This window comes from Leptodactylus fuscus, chromosome 5 (genome assembly GCF_031893055.1).
Source record: "Leptodactylus fuscus isolate aLepFus1 chromosome 5, aLepFus1.hap2, whole genome shotgun sequence".
Taxonomy (NCBI): Eukaryota; Metazoa; Chordata; class Amphibia; order Anura; family Leptodactylidae; genus Leptodactylus; species Leptodactylus fuscus.
Window position 1 is genome coordinate 88,033,289 of NC_134269.1, and position 21,129 is coordinate 88,054,417.

A 21,129-nucleotide genomic window follows, 5' to 3' on the forward strand; every position below is an offset into this window, starting at 1 on the left:
AGTCTGCCAATTTTCTACTTCATGAGGTAGTCCAGAAGTTCTTTGCAGCTGACCAGAGACTTTAGAGACTATGGTTCTGCACACCAAAGACTCAGGTAAAATTTACAATGTGAATACTATACAATGTGAATGCTACAATCAGAGCAGACTGAGTACAAACACAGATAAAAGTAGACTGGAGTTCAGGGCTGGTAGTAGAGGTACTAAATGAGCAACAGACCAGAGCATCCATATGACGGATCTAAAATAGGATTCCAAAGCAGGACATTTGGACAGATAACAGGCCAAGTCTACTACAAAAGGTAATATGCCGGCAAGTACATAGCACCAGGATTCCTGCTGTGGTTTTGTGACTTCATCATAGGATTCTTTTAAGTGCTCCTGACATTTTTCCTGCGTTTTTGTAATATAAAAAGAGCAGCCAAAAATCCTTCTAAAAATGCATGAAACTCATTGCATTTATTTACAGGCTAAAAGAAATACTGCCACAATATATTTATTTTATTTATTATGCGAAGAGATATTATACTACAGCAGAAAGTAGATCATGTAAAAGAATTCCATTTCCATTTTCCAGAATTGACTAATCTCATGATACTGGAGATTTACATGACTGGTTGTGGTCTCTATGAACGCTATGGAATGACTACAAAGCTTGGCATTCATTCTTTGTCTCTACATGTTATTAGAAGAACATTCAGTGTTTAGAAGATGAAATCATTATTTCTTCATGACAATGCAAACACACCCAGAATCACTTTATGCTGTCATGTCAAACAACAGAAGAGGAATCAAGAAAAACAAACAAAGTGAGACTTTACTGGTGATAGGTGTTTCCTTGCTTTGTCCTCACTCCTGACTCCTTGTATCTCAATACAATAAAAATACTGAAAGCGTTTATGTTGTGACAGCCAATGACAACATTATGTAGAACATGACTCTGCCAGAAAATGCTCCAATATGCAGTGCCGTTTGGCTCATCTTGGAGCATATTAGTATCTTCTGGTGCACTTAGTTTGACATTATTTCCAACTGGCAAGAAGTGACTATACCTTTACAGGAAATGGGGACATGACTTAAATGTGCCAAATTTTCAACGTAAAATTCTGTCTCCACTAGGACTAAGGAGAGGTATAAATTTAGACAAAACAGATTAAGGGTACATTCACAGTCTGCTAGCAGAAAAAGGAACCCATTGAAGTCAATGGAAGTTTTTTTTCAGCACTGAAATTCCATATCAAATTCCTCACCATTTTCCTCTGTGTGAATGGACCCTAAATTTGCAGCAGATCTATTTCCTTAATTAGACAATGTGATAAATCTGGCCCATTTTCAGTCTGCCTAAATTACGCTAGGTTCACACTAGCGTTCGGCACTCCATTCTGTGGTTTCCGTCTTCTGCATGCAGAAGACGGAAACCTGTCAGACCGGGTCCGGCCGTGAGCGGCGGTGAGTGTTTTATGCTCTCCGCTGCGAAACCTTTTTTTTTTTTTAATCGGACACAGAGTACTGCATGTCCGACTCTGTGTCCGATTTAAAAATAACGGTTTTGCGGTGGAGAGCATAAAACGCTCACAGCCGGACATCTTTCAAACCCATTCAAATGAATGGGTATGAACGAGTCCTGCAGGTTTCCGTCTCCTGACCCTGTTTTGTGCAGGAAATGGAAACCTGCAGAACGGAAACCGGGCACAGATGTGAACGAGCCCTTATACTCTTACTATAAGTAAATATGAGCTATTGTACAGTATATGTATATCATTTATCCCACAGATGTGGCAATTGTTAAGCATTTGTACCTTGCTAAGGAATGTTTATCCATTGACTTTGTATGACAGCAGCTATTAAATGACGTGCCATAGCATGAACATGGCACAACAAGCAGGAGTTTAACAGCTGCTACCTCTGTACTTAGTGTCCCTGTTGTTTCAAGTGACTTTTCAGGATAAGCTGCTATGTGTCTACATGAAGAGTAAGACTATTTCTGTTTCCTCCTCTTCATGCTGATTCTGTACAGCCGGTGGATGAAGACTAGCTGCCATACACTGCTCACACTACCAGGGGTCAGCAACCTTCGGCACTCCAGCTACTGTGGAACTACAACTCCCAATATGCTCCATTTACTTCCATGGGAGCTCCAAGAACAGCAAAGCAAGTCTTCATGCTGGGAGTTGTAGTTTTACAACAGTTGGAGTGCCAAAGTTTGCCTACCCCTGCACTAGGCAGAAAAAAATCTATTCTATAGCAGGCTCTCTTTTACACAGAAACAGTCCCAGGACCCTGCAGAAACATAGTGAAGTAGTGACCTGTACTAATGTGAATAAAGTACTTTAGTTGTGCAAGAAAAACTTCTATTTGGTGCTTTCTTGTGTTATTGTATGCTTATTCCTCCCCTTCCCATCTCTAAAGACTATAGCAATAAGTCATCATGGGACAGGCAGTCTGTCTTGAGACAGATACAGCAGTGATTTTCCTGTGAAGGGTTTTTTTTAGCAGAGGAAGGGGAGAAGAGAAACAACCTGCCTAGAGCAGAAAGAGGTATATACTCCAATAACATATATTACAAAGTTACTTAGAATTGCCAGTACTATTCACATATATAAAGTTTGTAGAAATGACTGTGGCTATTTAGGGGTAAAGAAAGATAGCCCAAGCAATATTAGATCACTCTAAAGAAAGGCTTTTTACAGGAATGGAAATACTACTTAGCAGGCTTACAAATGGGACCATCGGGGGGTTTTCTATTTGGAAAGTTTGGAAGGCTTGTCTTTAATAATCCCCCTTGTATCCCTTGTATTAGATACAGTGTTCAACAGTAGAAGTTTACAGCTCATCCTAAAATAGGCCAATGAGCTTAGCATCAGCAAGTACAACACTAATAGACTATGTTCAATTTCTTTTTCTTAATACGTACTGTCAAATGGAATAAGAGATTCTTCATTCAGGTCCCTGATGTTTCTGACCTTTGACCTTCATGTGACCAATACGGGCAAACAGATGGAATATCAACGGTCAGCCATTGATTGGTTTTATAGGTCACATGCAGGCAAGAGCTCCATAAGGATCAGGGAACCAGAGACTCTCTGCTGGATCCCCAGCCAAACAGAGAGGTAAGTATATTGTGATTCTTATTTTAAAGGGATTCTATCATTGGCTCTAGTGATTTTTAATAAGCATATATTTGCATAGCCTTTAGAAAGGGTATTCCACACATAGCTTTTATTCAGTAATCCTCTCAGCCGTTTTTGAATTAGCCTTTTTCTATTGATCTGCTAATTAGCCCGGAAGTGTTTGTGATGCTCTCTGAGATCTGTGTGATGTGTGTAAACAGGGGGAGTTGAGAGCAGGGAAGGCTGATGAGCCATCAGCAGCAGCAGCAGCAGCAGCAGTGGCAGCAGAAGGCTCCCTGCTCTCACCTTCCCCTGTTTACACAGATCACACAGATCTCAAAGAGCATCACAGACACTTCCAGCAGAAACACAATGCATTTTTCATAGAAAGTCTGCAGAGTTTTTCTACGTATAGGCCTGTGTTTCTGTACATATACTGATTTTGGAAAGTGACGCATTTCCGCTGCAGATATTTTTCTGCAATGTGTAGATATTAGCCAGAATCCCATCCACTATTCAGATACTGTATAATACTGCAGTTTTGCCAAAGTGGTTCTGCTACGCCAAATCGTGATATTTTAGCAACGTGAGGCCCCAGACGCATTTATGTTCCAGATGAAGAATTCACTCAAGGTTCTGCTGATGCCAACAGCAGGATATAGACTGTTTCTACACTGTCTACCAATAAGTATTTGTACACCTGTGGTAGAATAGAAACCAACATTTCTTCATATTCAGTAGTTGGTAGAACCCAGCAGATGCTTCCTTACGGATGGTATTGGTCATCACAATACTCCCAGATGCCTGTTGAAACTCCTGGTGTATGTGAGCCATCGGTTGGGTGCGGTTTCTCTGGCCAGCACTCGTCGGTCTCTATCTCCCAGTTTTGGGTGTCTGCCGACTCGGGGCACATTCCGACATTCACTGTTCATCTTCCATTTCATAATTACATTGGTCACTGTTGATTTTGGGTAATTCAGTTCACTTGCTATGTCCGTTACGGATTGACCATTTCTGTGGTACCCCACAAAAACCCCTTTCTCAAAATCAGACAACTCTGCACTTCGTGGCATCTTGCATGCAACTAATTCCAGTGCACTAATACCAATGCTGTTTCCTATTTAACGGTGGAAGGCGTGACATACATTAAGATCACATCTTCATTTGCATGGGTGTCCAAATACTTATTGGTAGAGAGTGTATGTACATCTGTGCATATGTATTAATATTTGTAAGCTGATAATTATGGGTTTTACTGCAGGCTTTCTGAGCTATGTACGATAAGATCAGATAATGTTCACAAACACACTGAAGATCTCTGATACATTGTGAAAGTGAAAAACCTGATAATCAAGTGCATTAATGATTATAACTTAAGATAAACATTGACATAGATAATACAGCAGCACTATGACTGTGACAATGTTTACATACATGTCAGTAAATATTGTGTAAAACATGACTTTCCTACAGTGTTATAAAGCTGTCTGCAGAGATTGTCAAGCTATACTGTACATCACTCCCTGTCCCCAGGCTAAAAAAGTACCGAGATTTTAATAAACTAAATGCAATATCTATCTATCTATCTATCTATCTATCTATCTATCTATCTATCTATCTATCTATCTATCTATCTACCTATATGGTATGAATCCGTTCAGCCCCTCCTGCTTTATAGCATGCTGCCTGCTGACTGGGCTGCACTTTAATGTGGCAGGTTCACCCATTCAGGTTCTGTATACATTTCTGGCAAAATTTCCTGTTTTCTGTCCATTTAGTAGCAAATAGAAGGAAAATGATGGGTGCTTTCAAGTATCCATATATGGGAATCCGTACCTTTAACATCAATTGTCTTTCTGTTTACGCCAGTTAACAGAAATATTTTAATAAATTAAAGTTACATAAATATGCTCGGCATGAATCCATTCAGCAACTACTGGTTTATAACTACCTGCTGAATGGGCTGCTTTATCAAAATGGCAGGTTCTCTTTAATACACTGGAAATGTTATTTTTCTGATACTTTTAATAACGAAAAAATAGAAAATGACGGGGGCTTTAAAGTTCCCATTCCTTTGAATGGTTACTTTAATCATGAGTTGACCTTTGGTTTGCTTCTTTACAGATTTACATATTTTCAATGAAGTAGAATAACAAGTAGAATGTAAGCGAGAAATACAGTATAAGTATTTTTCTTACCAAAAAAGACTCCTAAGACTGTTCGGTTTCTTTGAGACGATTGACCTGAAGGCCCTTTCATAGCAACATTGCTTATTTTTCTTGGGTTAGGAAGATGTGGTTCCTTCATTGCTTGATAAACTCCATCAGAATATGCTGGAGGCATGAGTCGTAGGAGTCTGGAACCTGATAATAAGTACAATTTAGTGACATTTCAATATCATTTGTAATCTTGTGATCTGCCGCCTTTCATTTTTGAGATGTGGGTTTTACAACTGATCCTTTCTGTTCCTCTTTTTGTAAACAAGTTTTTTTTTAAGATGCTAAAATAAAAAGTATTATCAGTCAGCAGGTCAGACTTATTTCACCCAAGAAGTGCGAAAAGGAAAAAGGCTGAGGCCTCACATTGCAGAAATGCAGATTCTTTGGCTGCAGATTTTGATACAGTTTTTTGAGCCAAAGCCAGGAGTGAATTGAACAGAAAGTATAAGTAGTTACTATAGATTTCCCATTCCATTTGAAGCTCATCTTGGCTGTGGCTCAAAAAAATGCAGCAAAATCTGCAACATAAAAAGCTGCATTACAGCAACATGGCTCTGCCTTAGAGTATATTTGCTGTGTAGATTTGCTGCAGAAATATTATCAACTGAAAAACTGACTTGTAATTGTACATATGAATTATCATTTTCGTGGAGAAGTGGGATTGCAGCATGAGTTTTGCTAATTTTTTTTTTTTTTTTTTTAACAAATCCACCACATATGAACATACTTAACTGAGTTACGTCAGTGGAGTGGATTTCAATCCACTAATCATCAGCACCTTAAAATACCAACTCAAGCTAAGGCCCCCTGGGATGTCCCACAGCAATTAAGCGCTGCGGGAAAACCTTGGTAGGAACGCATTTTTGTTCTTCCTGCAACGCTTTAGACAGAAAGTTTGCAAAGTCTTCCTCCTCGGACTTTCTGTTACAATTATACCTATGAGGAAACCAACAGCGTTTTCGTAGGTGTAATTGACATGCTGGAATTTCCAAAACCGCGCCCGTTTTGGAAATCATGGCGTGTCCACATGACAGTTTTTACTGCAAAGTGGGCATGGGATTCGGTTTTTCCCTTGGCGTTTCCAACGCAGGCAAATTGTGGTGTTTCTGTCCCATGGGGCCCCGGCCTAATAGGTTCAAGTCTGAGACAACTCAGGCTGTGTGGTCCGTATTGAAAATATGGGGTAAACCTGTTCTATGTAAACTCCCCTCAAAAGACAATAGGAAATGCCTCTGAAGAAAATAAAGTTTAATCTCCATAGGCGACAAGGATTCTTCACTATAAGGACTGTGAATCTGTGGAATAGCCTATCCAAGAAGCTGGTTACTGCAGCAACGGCTGACAACTTAATAAAAGGCTTAAGTGTCTTCTTACAGCAAAATAGCATGGATGTTCATGTACATACATAGAATGCTTGTATCCTTTACTCTTCCCATTAGCTAGGTCCATGACTTTCCCCTTCCCTTGGTTGAATTTGATGGACATAGGTTTATTTGTGAACCCTGCTTACTATGCAACTATGTAAAAGGACGAGTTATAGAGAAAGATACTGTACAAAAGTTTAATTTACCTGCAGATCCTCTACTGTGATGAACCAAATTATTATACCAGCCATCGTAACGCTGAATTTCCCAGTTAATATTATTTTGTGTGCCTATAAAGGATAAAAGAAAGAAATTATATAAAAAGGGCCATTGTTATATAGCAGATATAATAATCATACTAGCAACAAAATCATTAGCAATAATAATAATTTAATATTACATTCAAACAAGTAAAATGTTTGTTTTTTTTTTTTTTTAAATAATATAAACTATTCAATTTCAAATATTGTAAATAAGGCAGAATTATTTGCAAGTAGAAATCCAAAGAACTATGATTGTACATAAGGCAGTAACAGTTACAGTAATACCCTTATGTACAAGTGCATCTCAATAAATTAGAATATCATCAAAAAAGTTATCTTTTTTTTTAGTAATTCAATTGAAAAAGTGAAACACTTCCTGTGCCACTCATTGGGAGCAATACCATAAGCTTCTCTTACGCTAGTACTATACCCCACTGAGACTCTCAAGATTAAACCCAACTTCTTCACCCTTTTGCTGGAGTGGTTGCGGTCAAATCGGCTCATTCTACCATATTTTCTGCAGCTGCCCTCATATCGTTCCATTCTGGTATGACACTCTCAACATACTTAGCTACTACTGTATGTACACTACACAATAGCTCCGTCTGCCCCTCTGTCACTCCTCTTGCTGGGGATCCACAAATTCTCCCCTCATCACCAGATCCTTACTTGTCAGTTTCTTCACACTGCCCGTCTACTAATTGGAAATCTTCACACATTCCATCCCTTGCCGAACTTCTATCCATTATCTCCAGTAACTGTATGCAGGAGTACATGCTAGCTTGTTGGGAGGGAAAGCTTAAGAAAATCTTCTCACATCACCCTCTCCCTTTCAACTAGATAGCAAAACGATCCCATCCCTCAGAATTTTCCTTTATTCTTCAAAAATGTATTAACACCAAAAATTTACCCTAAATGTTTGTTTTATATGTTTTAGCAGGTTGGTCCTAATTCCCTTTCCTTTTAGGGTCCTCCTGCCTTATTTTCACCCTCCCTGTGTTTTTCTCTTCTCTTCCTGGCCACATGATATCTACATTGTCATTGCTATACTGATGTATAATTAATGTCTTCTCCGAGAGACGTCCATGAATCGCCATTGTTTGTACCATTTTTTTTATCATGGTCCCTTTCATGTGACCTTTTGTTCTATTGTTGTAATAACTCAGCATAATACTGTATATGTGTTTCACTTTTTCAATTGAATTACTAAAAAAAAAAAAAAAAAAAAACACTTTTTGATGATGTTCCCAGCAAGGAATAACAAGATGGGCCATGTAACTTGAATTGTAGGTTTTGGAGCCAGGACATGAAAAGTTAATTAAGGAAAAAGCCATTGCCACATGCCAGGTGGCATCGATGTGGGGAATATAAATAGAATAATGGGAAATGATTAGGAAAACATCTCCCTACAGAGGTTGATGAGATAATAACACAATATGCGGTTCTGCACCACTCTGACATTGGAACTTTATAGACAGAGAATGGTGCTCCAATCCCAAATCTCACATATATAACAAATACACATATATGTAATTGTGTTTTATGCACTTACATGTAAAAGTCCAGAGTTCTGTATGGAGTAGCAAAGCATAAAGCAGCCCAAGTTTTGGATTCATCCTGAAATGAAGTGAACATTAAGAGAAATATAGCAGATAATTCAGACAGAGGCTCGACAATTACTAACAATGGAACAATGTGTCACAAGACATATCTAAATCTAAATGAATATATGAGTAAGATGTCACTAGAAATTAGTGGACCACTTACATCACACTGAAAGCAGCCAGAACATGGCCCATCAATTGTACATAATTCAGAGTGCCCAAAAAAACATACCACCAAAAAATACCAGGCTAACCAGAGGGACTACTTTTTCTTTTTGGCTACTTTTTTATCTGATGTATATGAGCAACATTAGACTGTGTTTATTTATCTACACTCAGTATGGTCCATCTAGAAGTGGATCATTATGAGTAAATGGTGGAAGTGAAGGGTGTTCTGTGACCTATGTCAAATACTCTGAATCCAATTAATATGGCAGTGATACTGAGGAGGTGGACCTAGAAACTAGGACTTATAGAAAACCTTTCGCCACCTCTACCAAGTCAATTTCTTTTCATTATTTAGTAGGTATTGTTCCACTGATTGTTATTCCAGCACAGCTGGAATTTTTTACTCTAGCCCATACTTTTTTCAAGCAATAAGTGCTGTTAGTCTTAGTGCCTTATATTTTATATAGGCTCTGTATTGTCAGGTGGGTGGTGTCAAGGAGGAACAGGCATGGGGTGTGATTCTGAGCTTTTACACTGGCTGCCTCTGATTGGAGCTCTGAATCACATGCCTGATATCCTCTTCACTCGTCTTCTTCTGGTGCAGGCTTCAAACGTCTTCGCCTCGGGCCTAGGGCAAAGACGACTGCGCATGCCTACTGGCCACAAGAAAATGGACACTTACAATACTGTGTAAGTGGTCATTTTCTTGTGGCAGGTAGGCATGCGCAGTTGACTTTGCCCTAGGCCTGAGACGAAGACGTTTGAAGCCTGTGCCGGAAGAAAACGCGTGAAGAGGACGTTCCTGAAGAAGATAGAGGCGATGCTGGAGAGTTCTTTCGCAGCATTGGGGACGTCCCCAGTGCTGTTTGAGTGTTGGGGCCCGCCCCCAGTGCTGCTTGAGAGTTGGGGCCCGCCCCCAGTGCTGCAAGAGAACTAATTTGTATAATAACGAAAACTGGGATTTATACTGAACGGCGGCGTGGAGAAGACATCTAAAGGTAGGAGAAGAATAGCTTTTCTTAAGGCTATTCCTACATGTTAGTCACAAAAAAATGAGTTTTAATGATAGGATCCCTTTAAAGTAAGGCTATAGGATGTAGGTGTCTTTCTCAGGAACATTATCTAATAAGAACTCTGACCAAAAATAAAGCACAATTACTTAACTGTGATATTGTATATGGTGAATAAATTAGGAGAATCCCATTATAGTTATATATGGCTATACTGACATTCTGCTCTTTAAGAATAGACACTTAATAGAATTAGAAAGCTGTTGTGATAAAAATAAACAATTAGGCACTATGGAATCATTAAAGGGCTTTCCTGCTGTTTTAAGTATGTATGATGTTTCCTGGTTATAAGGTTGGATCGGAAAGCAGGAACCCTGCAATCTTCACATTTCCAGAGAAACCCCTTCATAGCTTTTCCTTACATACTAATTCTTAAAGGCAATTGTTGTGAGAAAACCTACAACACAGTCTCATTTACTTAGGTGGTATTGTGGGTCGCCAAAAGTGTTCAGGGCTCTGCCTACATGTTTTGTTGTTTATTAGAATTAATGAGATGTCATAGACTGGGGTTAGTGATATCCAATAAGAGTATGTGATAAGAATATATTTTTAATTTGGGCTGTCTTCTTGGAGGAAATGTTATCCTCCATCCATCTTGTAATGCTCTGTTCATTTCATTGGGAGTGCCAGAGATAGCCAAAGTGCAGCAATAAGCTATCTCCATTGCGATGAAGCAATGGGTGCATGCACAGCTTCATTAAGATTTAGGCTGCCTTCACACGAAGTGACGGCGGGCTCAATTTGAACTTATTTTTACAGGCATAGAAGTCCGTTGCACTTACGCGGCGTTTTTTTTACTATGAGCGTATACGCTGCATTTTTTGCTCGCGTACACGCTCCGCATTTTTTAACAGCCTGGTCGCGGTTGGAATGAAGGACTTGCGATAGCGCTCCTTCTCACACTTGGGGTGAAACAGACGGTCACTTACAGTGCTGCCAAGTCCCATCAAGGTCCCATACATGGGGTGGGATTTGTTCTCCCACATGGAGGTCACCACAATGGTGGACGTAGCACGCAAATGAATGGACGTAGCACGCGGGAGGTGTCAGAAACACCCTTCTGATAGTGAAGAGCTACCAGCATCGATAGCTCATCACTGGTGGCACAGAACGGGAAAACTGTGCCCCCAGTCAGCTTTCTAGTGGTGTATTACACCGCATGTGCCTGGGGCCTATGAATAACAATAACTACATAGATAAATATTGAGCAGATCACATACAGTATGATCAGAAATGTTATTATATATGTATTACTATATAATCTCCAAAGACTGTAATGATGGTTTTTTAGGTGCTAAATAACTTTCCATAAATATAAACATACATTTATAATAGTGTTTTAAAAGTTTAACCCTTCTTATATGAAGACCATTAAAGGGGTTGTCCCATGAAAAGCATCCTATCTATACTGCTAGTTTAGGTGGATTTAACTTTTCCTAAATACATTGCTTTATCAAAATTGCTTTGTTTGACCGCTATCTTAATTTATTCATTTTGTTGTTTACACTCTGTTTCTATGACCACAGGGCATATCTGCTCACTTCCCAAGTGACTTAGCTCCCTGCTCTCAGAGGGGGGAAGGAGGGGCTGAGTGCTCAGCAGCAGCTCTGAGCTGTTTATGTCTGACAAGTAAAAGAGCTCCTCAGATAGGGGAGGGGGGAGGTGAGAGCTCCGGGATTTCAAAACTCTCTATCTTCAGCTCTTCCACCTATCAGCCGGTTTAATTGAATTTGGCTGATAAGGGCTGAGATAGGGAGTCCGGTACCTCTGTATGTAATGCAAGATGACTCAAATCTAGCTCTGCTACATCAGTTTCCTCATCAGCTTCATACTGTGGTAATTCATTACCCCCAATCCCTCATTACTGACTGCAAACATAGCAGATAGCAGAGCGAGTGAAACCCCGTCCACCAATGTGCCGAGAAAACCAGGAAGTGAAGAGAGCACAGAGCCTGCAGGTTGGTGAACAAGGGTTATGGGAATACCCCTTTAACACACACCATGTAGGGTTTGTATAAAATAGCAATAAATAGAAAACTCCAATAAGCTGTCAGCAGTTGAACTCATTTTATAAGAATGCTATATCTACATGGCTGGTATAGGACTCATATTGTGCACTCATATTTTAAATAAGTTAATTATTATTGGAAGTGCATCAAAGCGCAGGTGAATTAACGCTAGAGAGCCTACATGCGGAGAGAAAAGTACTTCAAGCAGCACTTTTCTCACCGCATGATTCGTGCGGACACCGCGCAGAAAACACACGGACCCCATTATAGTCTATGGGGTCCATGTGGTTTCATTGCTCATCGCTTTTAATGCATTCGGTATTCCATTCTGGATGTAAACTGGGCATAAACAGTATGATAAATATTTTAATATCTATCATTACACAGGTGCGGCTTCTGACCTATATCCTCATGTACAAGGGACTTTGGTAGTGGGACCAAGAAAGAGGTGTTCTCTGTATTCTAAACAATCTTGAAGCAATCCTACTTTCATAGCATGGGAATGTGGAGGATACTGTCCATGGACACAGGATATTACATAAGGACTGCAGGTGGGATATATCTGATAGGTAGTGTTGTACTTTAGTATACTTTAATGTGTGTGTGTGTGTGTGTGTGTGTGTGTGTGTGTGTATATATATATATATATATATATATATATATATATATATATACACATCCAATATACATATATTTTTCCCAGTATTTAAACAAGGGTGTGACAGGCACCCAAGTAGATCTACAGGATAGGGTCCCAACCCAGATCATATATTAGAAAAAAATCCTAGTAGAGTTTTTTACGATATCAAAGATAATTTTATTATAATTCAAATTGCACTGTGCCACACGTGGCCATACAGAGTACACAAGAGCAACATTTCGGCAAAGTCTGCCTTCCTCAAGCTCTCTATTTGAAAAAGTATGAGTCTAACCTGTCAACTGTGACAGGTGGTAGCAGTGGAGGAACAGGGTGGTTGGCAGCTGTAAAGGCCTTCTGGAGGTCTGCTGTTTAGTTGACCATAGTAGCGTGGCCCCGGGCGGGTACCGTTGGTGGCGGTCTGTGGGATATATATAATAGGGGTTGGGTGCATGGAGAAGTGAGGAGTCAAAGATGTCTGTGTTTCAAACTTTAGAGAGTCAAGTCACAGCTGGAAAATGTGGTCATGGCGGCTCAAAGGGAAGCAATGGGAAATGTGGGAAGACGTCTCCTGTGAGTATTATTGTATATTATGTATATTACTGTATTATTGTTTTTATTGTAATGTTACCGCTAGCAACCCCAACTCCCCTGAGACGGACAATCACAAGATGAACAACAATCCCCCCCGGACTCAATACGGGGGGGGTGGGGGGGGTGGTGTCTTTTGATCGTCCACCTCAGGCAGCAGAGAGGCTAGATTCACCACTGGGAATACTATATAAACTACTATGAGCACATCACATTAAACAAACTTAGCTCATAACATACAACTATTTATAAGATTTACTGAATGCAACTCAATCGTTACATTGGAAGGCAGTTCATAGACTACATCCAGATGCCTCTTCTAGGTATTAGCTGCTCCATGCTCCTGCCCAGCCACACCAGGTTTCATAATACAGTCAGGAGTAGTACTATGATGCCATGATGTATGTCGTCTATCATGTGAAGCAATCTATAAAGTAGTCCTGCTACACCAGTTAAAGGTGACACGCCAAGACATTTTGGATGACACACATTCTGCCATCTCTCACCTGAGGCGATGGCTTCAGGTGGCGCCTCATGGAATAAACAGAGGAATGGAATTTTTTTTAAATCGGCAGCTACTTATTGTGCTATTACAATAAGCAGCTGCTGATATGTTAACTCAGGGTTTTTTTCAATGAATTGTGACATACCAAACTCAAAATGCTAGCTACCACTGTGCTACGCCATACACTGTAGCATCAAAGCATGGCACTGCTCTCCATTTCCCATATACACTGACATAAAAAAGGGTAACAATGATTTGAACTTTTGACTTTCAGACTCCATATCTCACCATCCACTACAGTTTCAATCGTGAGACTACCATCATGTTATAGACAATCATCTTAGCTATCTCATACAAAAATTTGCATCTATTTAGCATATGATTAGTTATGGAGATTCTTGTCATGTAACTGCATTGTTACTGTTTTGCTCCTAAAAATCTAAATAATTCATTTTTATTATTATGATAGTATTTGGTAAATCCATCTTTAGACTTCATTACATACTTGTATAGAAAAGACTCAGTGTTATCTGTGTGTTTACATAGGGATATAGCACACTCGGCTTTATCAGCAAAGTGCAATTAACTGAACGGATTGTCCTGCTGGCAATGGGTAAATGATATCACTTGTCCTATAGGTCCGTGGTTATAGCAAAGCAGTGCAAACAATGGAAGGAATAAGGTCACATAGCAGGAGCACAAAGCAGAATTTCTAAAGCAATATATATTTAGGAAAAGTCTTCAATTTACATAAACTACCAGTATGGATAGAATCTTTGAGATAGGCCAACTTTAAAGTGTTGGACTTGTTTTTAGAACATTTTAAACAAAATTAAACAGGTATTTCTTGTTTTCCACAAGCCATATTATATTTGCACTGACGTTAATATAGGTAGTTTTCTTAGTTTGACTTTAATTTACTGCTTTTACTGCTCTCATGGATTACTTTGGATTACTCCATGTGATACAACCGTACAGGGTGGTTTTTTTTTTGTCTTCTACTTCCTGAATTAAATGAAGCTGATGCCTTTCAGTGTCTGACAGTTAGGGTAAGTTCAGACTGAGTTTTTTTGATCGGAACCTGAGGCAGAAGGCCGCCTCAGGTTCCGATCCAAAAGCCGGGTCGCTGCCAACTGAAAGCCGATGCAGTGCACTCGGCATCCAGCCGCGCACTCCACTTTGGATTAGGCCCAATGAATGGTTGGTCAAAACCCTGACCAAAAAACTTTGTTTGAACTTACCCTTATCCATGTATGCACTAATCATGAAATTCTGCATACCCACCTTGTCCCCATTGTTCTGGTGTCGTTCTGCCCTCCTGATCTTCTACACTCCCAGGTCTCTTCCAGCGTTCTGCTGAAGCTGCTGATTGGGGAGGGGGAACGATTTGAATTTATATATAATTTTATTTATTTTTTATTTTAAAATTATTAGATTTTTTTATTTATAATATTTTTTTTACTATTTTTTTTTTTTATTTAGAATCCTTACGATACTTGAACTAACAATCATTAGACTGCTTATGCAATAGAATGCAATAGTGCAGTACTGCAATGTATGGCAAAATTACTATATTACTATTGAACCCTGCCACAGGGAGATCTGGAGAGAAATATAGCATAGCCAAGCCTGAGAGCTAGAAGTCTCGATTGTAAGGGATGAGAATCAAAGGGATGGAGGGATGTAAGGTGGTACAGATGCATTCCTTGTTTTGCTAACTGATATATGATGGGTACAGTAACACCGCGGGCCCCACAAAGACTATCATTATACTCGGGGGTCTTTGCAGACCCCCGAGTATAACGATTGGAGGCCGGAGAGAGGTAAGAAACATAAAAAACACTGTTACTTACCTCTCCATGATCCGGGCAGGCTTCAGGCCTGCGTACGGGGTCATGTGACGTCCGACTTCATTGAAGAAGGACGACAGCGGAGGACTGCAGCGGGGACAGGTAAGTAACAGTGTTTTTTTTTTATGTTTTTATTCCTCCTGGGTCTCCGATTATTATACTCTAGGGTCTGAAAAGACCCCAGAGTATAATAATTGTTTATGGGTGTCCACAGTGGAACATAATACTGGGTGCAAAGGCGACTATGGACATAATAGTGTGTGCAGGGGCCACTGAGGGACATAATACTGTGTGCAGTGGCCACTGAGGGACATAATACTGTGTGCAGGGGTCACTATGGGGCATAATACTGTGTGCAGGGGCCACTAGGGGACATAATACTGTGTGCAGGGGCCACTGAGGGACATAATACTATGCGCAAGGGCCACTAAGGGACATAATACCGTGTGCAGGGGCCACTATGGGGCATAATACTGTGTGCAGGGGCCACTAAGGGACTAAATACTGTGTGCAGGGGCCACTAGGGGCATACTAGAGCGTGCAGAAATGCAGAGGAGGGGGACAGTCGAGGTCGTCGGTGTTGGTCGGGGGGGGGGGGCCCCATGTCAAAAGTTCGCCACGGGGCCCCGCCATTCCTAGTTACGCCACTGCTTAGGACCAACAATAATGACCTCCAAAGTGATCATTTATTGAAAGTATAATAATTTGATACCCTGCTGATCTATTTTTACAAGAAACAATATATTCAGGTTGTATCATGTCATAAATATGAAATTTGGTGACACGGAAAGTGCTCTGAGTTTGCCATATTCATTCATATACATTCTATCCCAGGCTTGAATTCCTGTAGCTTACCCTCAGAAAATGAACAAGATCATATTATCCTTAACAAAAAGCACCTTTGTTAAAAGAGGACCTTCTCAAATTCTTGAAAGCAAGCCAAGCAGACAAAACTGAAGTTAGGGATCGGAAAACCCTGTGATTGTATCTTTAATGAACTTGTTTTTACTGCAATTTTCTGAATTTTGTGAATACTCTTGCTTTGGGTTTTCAGGGTTGGATTTATGCCAGAGTTGCATAGTGCCTGACCAAAGTTGGTGACCTGTCACCTGACCAAAGTTGGCCATTATTGTTTGATTTTTTGACTATATGACAACATTACAACATTCCCTAGGTCACAATACAAGTCTATTCACTTACATTAGTGTGTTGTGGCCCAAGTAACCGTGTGACCCTCTTCTAAGATATAGAGGCCTAAAAGACACAGAAGATTCATTGAGCTTTCCATCAGCACCTGATACTAGTTTCTAGATGCTGATCCTGAGAGCACAGCAACATATATCATATTATGGGGTGTCAGAATATGGCCCCCAATATAGGACTCAGACACCCCCCCCCCCCCCATTTGTATGACCCAATGCCATCTGAGATACTCTCAAATCTTTGCATCTTTTCCACGCTGCTTCATATTTTATTTTAGCGGTATTTTGGTTATATAAAGGTAAACTCTAGCAACATGTTTCCCTATGTGAATGGAGTGACAGATTAAACACAAGTGCTATTGCTTATAACTGGAAGTCTCATAAAAATGAATGCAGCAGCTGCACATGCAGGATTATTTTATTTGGGACTTCCTTGTTTGTGATCCTGCAGATATCAGGCAAATTGTAGCAGCTGGAATACCCCTTTAACCCTATTCCATCGCAGCCATTTTTTTTTTTTACTCCCCACCTTCCAAAAGCTATAACTTTTCCGTTCACAGAGTCATGTGAAGGTTTCATTTTTGTGGGACAAATTGTACTTTGTACAATTACTTAATAAGTAACATTAAATATTTGATATGATGTGCTGAGAAGCTGGTAAAAAAATTTAATAGATTTTTGCCGTGGTGGGGAATGTCATAATTTTTTATTAGATTTTTATGGGACAAGAAACGGCATGAATGGCGGTTCAGCTCTTAATTTTTACCTACTACATCCTTGACCAGATAAGAAAAATATCTTTATAAGTTTATAGATCTGGCATTTTTAGATACAGAGATACCTTATTTGTGTTTTAGACTTTGTTTCTTCCTTTATTTTTTTATATCTGATCTAGGGAAAGGTTGGTTTGAATCTATCTATGTAAAACAGGAACACACAAAAATTTTGCAACAAAAGGCACACAAAAAAGCGACTGCTTCAAAAATAAACTAAGTATGACTATGTCCAAGAAGGGACAGAAGCAATACAATAAATAAAATGACAATTTTTATTAAGTGATAAATATGAAAACATAAATTACACATAAACAATAGGGGATAAAAATGCTTCACAAAAAGACAGGTGGTGTGTGGTAATAAATAGTATATAGGTCTAGGGTGAAAAAAGTATGTACATCACAGTCAAATAATAAGGGTTCACATGTTGTTGCAAGTGTGGCAGTTCCAAAGCAGATAAAAATATCCCATCAGTAAGAATGCACAACAGAGAGACATATGTGAAAATTGCATACATAGAAGGTAAAGAACCAACCCTAAGACCATAGTTATAGTGTAAAGCACCTACCACCCGTACCGCACCCTGACACGCGTTTCGCCCAACGGCTTCGTTGGTCGCACATAAAGAACAGACAGACAGACAAACTCATTTTTATATGTATTAGATTAAATAAATATACACATTGTGATCAAAAGTATCCGGACACTTGGCTGAAAATGACTTACAAGTTTGTGGCACCCTCTATCAGTAATGCTGGAATTCAATATGGTGTTGGCCCACCCTTAGCCTTGATGACAGCTTCCACTCTTGCAGGCATACGTTCAATCAGGTGCTGGAAGGTTTCTTAGGGAATGGCAGCCCATTCTTCACGGAGTACTGCACTGAGAAGAGGTATCGCTGTAGGTCGGTGAGGCCTGGCACGAAGTCAGCGTTCCAAAACATCCCAAAGGTGTTCTATAGGATTCAAGTCAGGACTCTGTGCAGGCCAGTCCATTACAGAGATGTTATTGTCGTGTAACCACTCCGCCACAGGCCGTGCAGTATGAACAGGTGCTCCATCGTGTTGAAAGATGCAATCGCCATCTCCAAATTGCTCTTCAACAGTGGGAAGCAAGAAGGTGTTTAAAACATCAATGTAGGCCTGTGCTGTGATAGTGCCACACAAAACAACAAGGGGTGCAAGCCCCCTCCATGAAAAACACGACCAAACCATAACACCCCCGCCTCCGAATTTTACTGTTGGCACTACACACGCTGGCAGATGGCGTTCAACGGGCATTCGCCATACCCACACCCTGCCATCAGATCGCCACATTGTGTACCGTGATTCGTCACTCCACACAACATTTTTCCACTGTTCAATCGTCCAATGTTTACGCTCCTTACACCAAGTGAGGCGTCGTTTGGGATTGACCTGCATGATTTGTGGCACCCAATCACCTGACCACGTTCGTTCACGTGAGTCCGTGAGTTCCGCGGAGCGTCCCATTCTGCTCTCTCACGATGTCTAAAGTCTACTGAGGTCGCTGATATGGAGTACCTGGCAGTAGGTGGCAGCACAATGCGCCTAATATGAAAAACTTGTTTTTGGAGGTGTCTGGATATTTTTGATCACATAGTGTATATAGATTTTTTTTAAACAAAACAGGCAATTGGCTCCTAATACCCTAAAATGTTAGAAAATATCTGAAGGAAAGAAAATACATAAACATCTTCAGATTTATGCTAAAGATATAGCAGTCTTTATACATAAAAGTGAATCAAAAGTGATTGGAAGCTATATATGTTCTGTGCATCAGAAAAATAACATGGAGCCACTCTTAGGGCGGGTTCTCATCTGCGTCTGTGCATGCTTTAAGCAATCCTGCTGGGTTTCCATCTTCTGCCCCGAGAAACTGGACAGGTGATGGAAACCCGGCAGTCAGTTTTCAAACCCATTCAAGTGAATGGGTTTGAAAAGTGAGCATTATGTACCTGTCCGTGGCAAAACTGTTTTTTTTTTTTATCCGGACACAAAGTCCTGCATGTCCGACTTTGTGTCCGGTTAAATAAAACAGTTTTGCCGCGGACAGGTACAAAACACTCACTTTTCAAACCCATTCACTTGAATGGGTTTGAAAACTGACTGCCGGGTTTCCGTCCCCTGTCCAATTTCTCGGGGCAGAAGATGGAAACCCAGCAGGATTGCTTAAAGCGCACACGGGCGCAGATGAGAACCCGCTCTTACCTGGTGTCCACAGATAAAATCAGTGCATGTGCTTCACTAATACAGGGGTTTTACCAGTGAAATGACCATGCTGATTTCTTGGAACAAGCATTGCATGTTGTCTAGTTTCAATTTACAATGGTACAGAAAAAAAAAACAATTGTTTGTTGCAATATTTGATGGTGAGGCCACTATAACTGTAGAAAGAAACCTCACTAAAATGTTAGTCCAGGAGATTATATGGATCCAGTGACATCATATTAATATCCAAGAATACTTGCTTCCAAAGAATGATTTTATTTTTCTAGTTAAAGGTGAGAGTAACTAATTTTAATTGTATAGTCCTCTATTTAATTTAAATTAATTATTATATATGAATAATGTTAGGGCAAGCCTGCTTATGAATTGGAATGACAGCCGCTGGTATAGTGTTATAATTATTGTATGGATTATACATTATATTTTCTGCTGACTTTATGTCTTTATGTTTTTAAATTGAGATTATATTTAAAGTTTTCCAACAACAGCCTTTGATATCAATTCAGTAAGAAAGTTATGGCTGGCATTCAAGTACACTTAGGAAAAGCCCTGGCACTTTTTTCATGCAGAAATTGCTAAAATGAGATAGTGTTTCATAGTTTCTATCAGAGGACAGCTCTCAAAAAGTTTTGGTCCTCCCAGACCTTGGTCACTGTACAACATTATGCATGCACACACCTAAACCACTGACAATGCAGTTGGGGAACCCCAGTGAAGACACTTGACTTTGATGTACTGTAATGCCTATGCATGGACAAATATCCGACCACCTACTTCAGAACCTTCAGGGGTGAAGACACCATCAATGTACAGACCCCGGTGACATGCTGACTACCCATACCCACATACCATATAAAATTTATGGTATCATATTTTTCCACATTCATTATACTATCACGACATGCAAACAAAGCATGGAATGAAGTGATGAGAATGCCTGTGCAAATAACTAATCAGATAAGTAATACAGATATACGTTATATGTATGTGAAGGCAACTTTAATGTACTGTATAGTCTTCAGTCCCTACCTATACACAGTCCATTCAATCTAGACTACTATATACATATACTGTAGGGATACATTTCATGAAAGTAATGCATTACTATCAGAAAACCTAATATCCATGTGTAACACAAAGGTCTAAGCATACAGTAGCAATATGAAAAGTCACTGACCTTCACTGAAGAAGAACTTATGAAGCAGTTTTATTCTTCCCTTCTCGCCTTCTTTACACTTGCAGCATTATGTGTGTTTCTTAAAAGTTTGTGGGTGAGACAAGATACTCTGTGAATCAGACTCTGGTATGGTGGTGTGGGCAGGGCTGCGAAAGTCTCATTTAAATATACAGTTCCAGACATGTAGATGCAAAGAGTGAGCCTTTGTCAATTGCTTCCACCTCCCTCTGTAGAAGGGATGTGAAGATAGAAGAGTATGAAACTCAGTATTCACTGATGAAGCCACAAGGTACTAAAACTTCTTACAGGCTCAGCAATTGCAACCTTCTGAAGCAAAT

General features: G+C 39.9%; 1 protein-coding gene across 1 annotated transcript in view; it reads right to left on the reverse strand.

Moving 5' to 3' along the window:
- LOC142203152 (dual oxidase 1-like) overlaps positions 1-20,913 on the reverse strand; it is a 94,088-nt gene extending 73,175 nt beyond the window's left edge. The window contains exons 1-4 of the mRNA XM_075273672.1: positions 20,792-20,913; positions 8,509-8,573; positions 6,900-6,983; positions 5,309-5,473 (exon numbers count right to left, since the gene is read on the reverse strand). Coding sequence (XP_075129773.1) covers positions 5,309-5,473; positions 6,900-6,983; positions 8,509-8,572 — 313 coding nt within the window. The 5' untranslated portion in view covers position 8,573; positions 20,792-20,913. The remainder of the gene's footprint in view (positions 1-5,308; positions 5,474-6,899; positions 6,984-8,508; positions 8,574-20,791) is intronic.
- Positions 20,914-21,129: the final 216 nt, after the last annotated feature.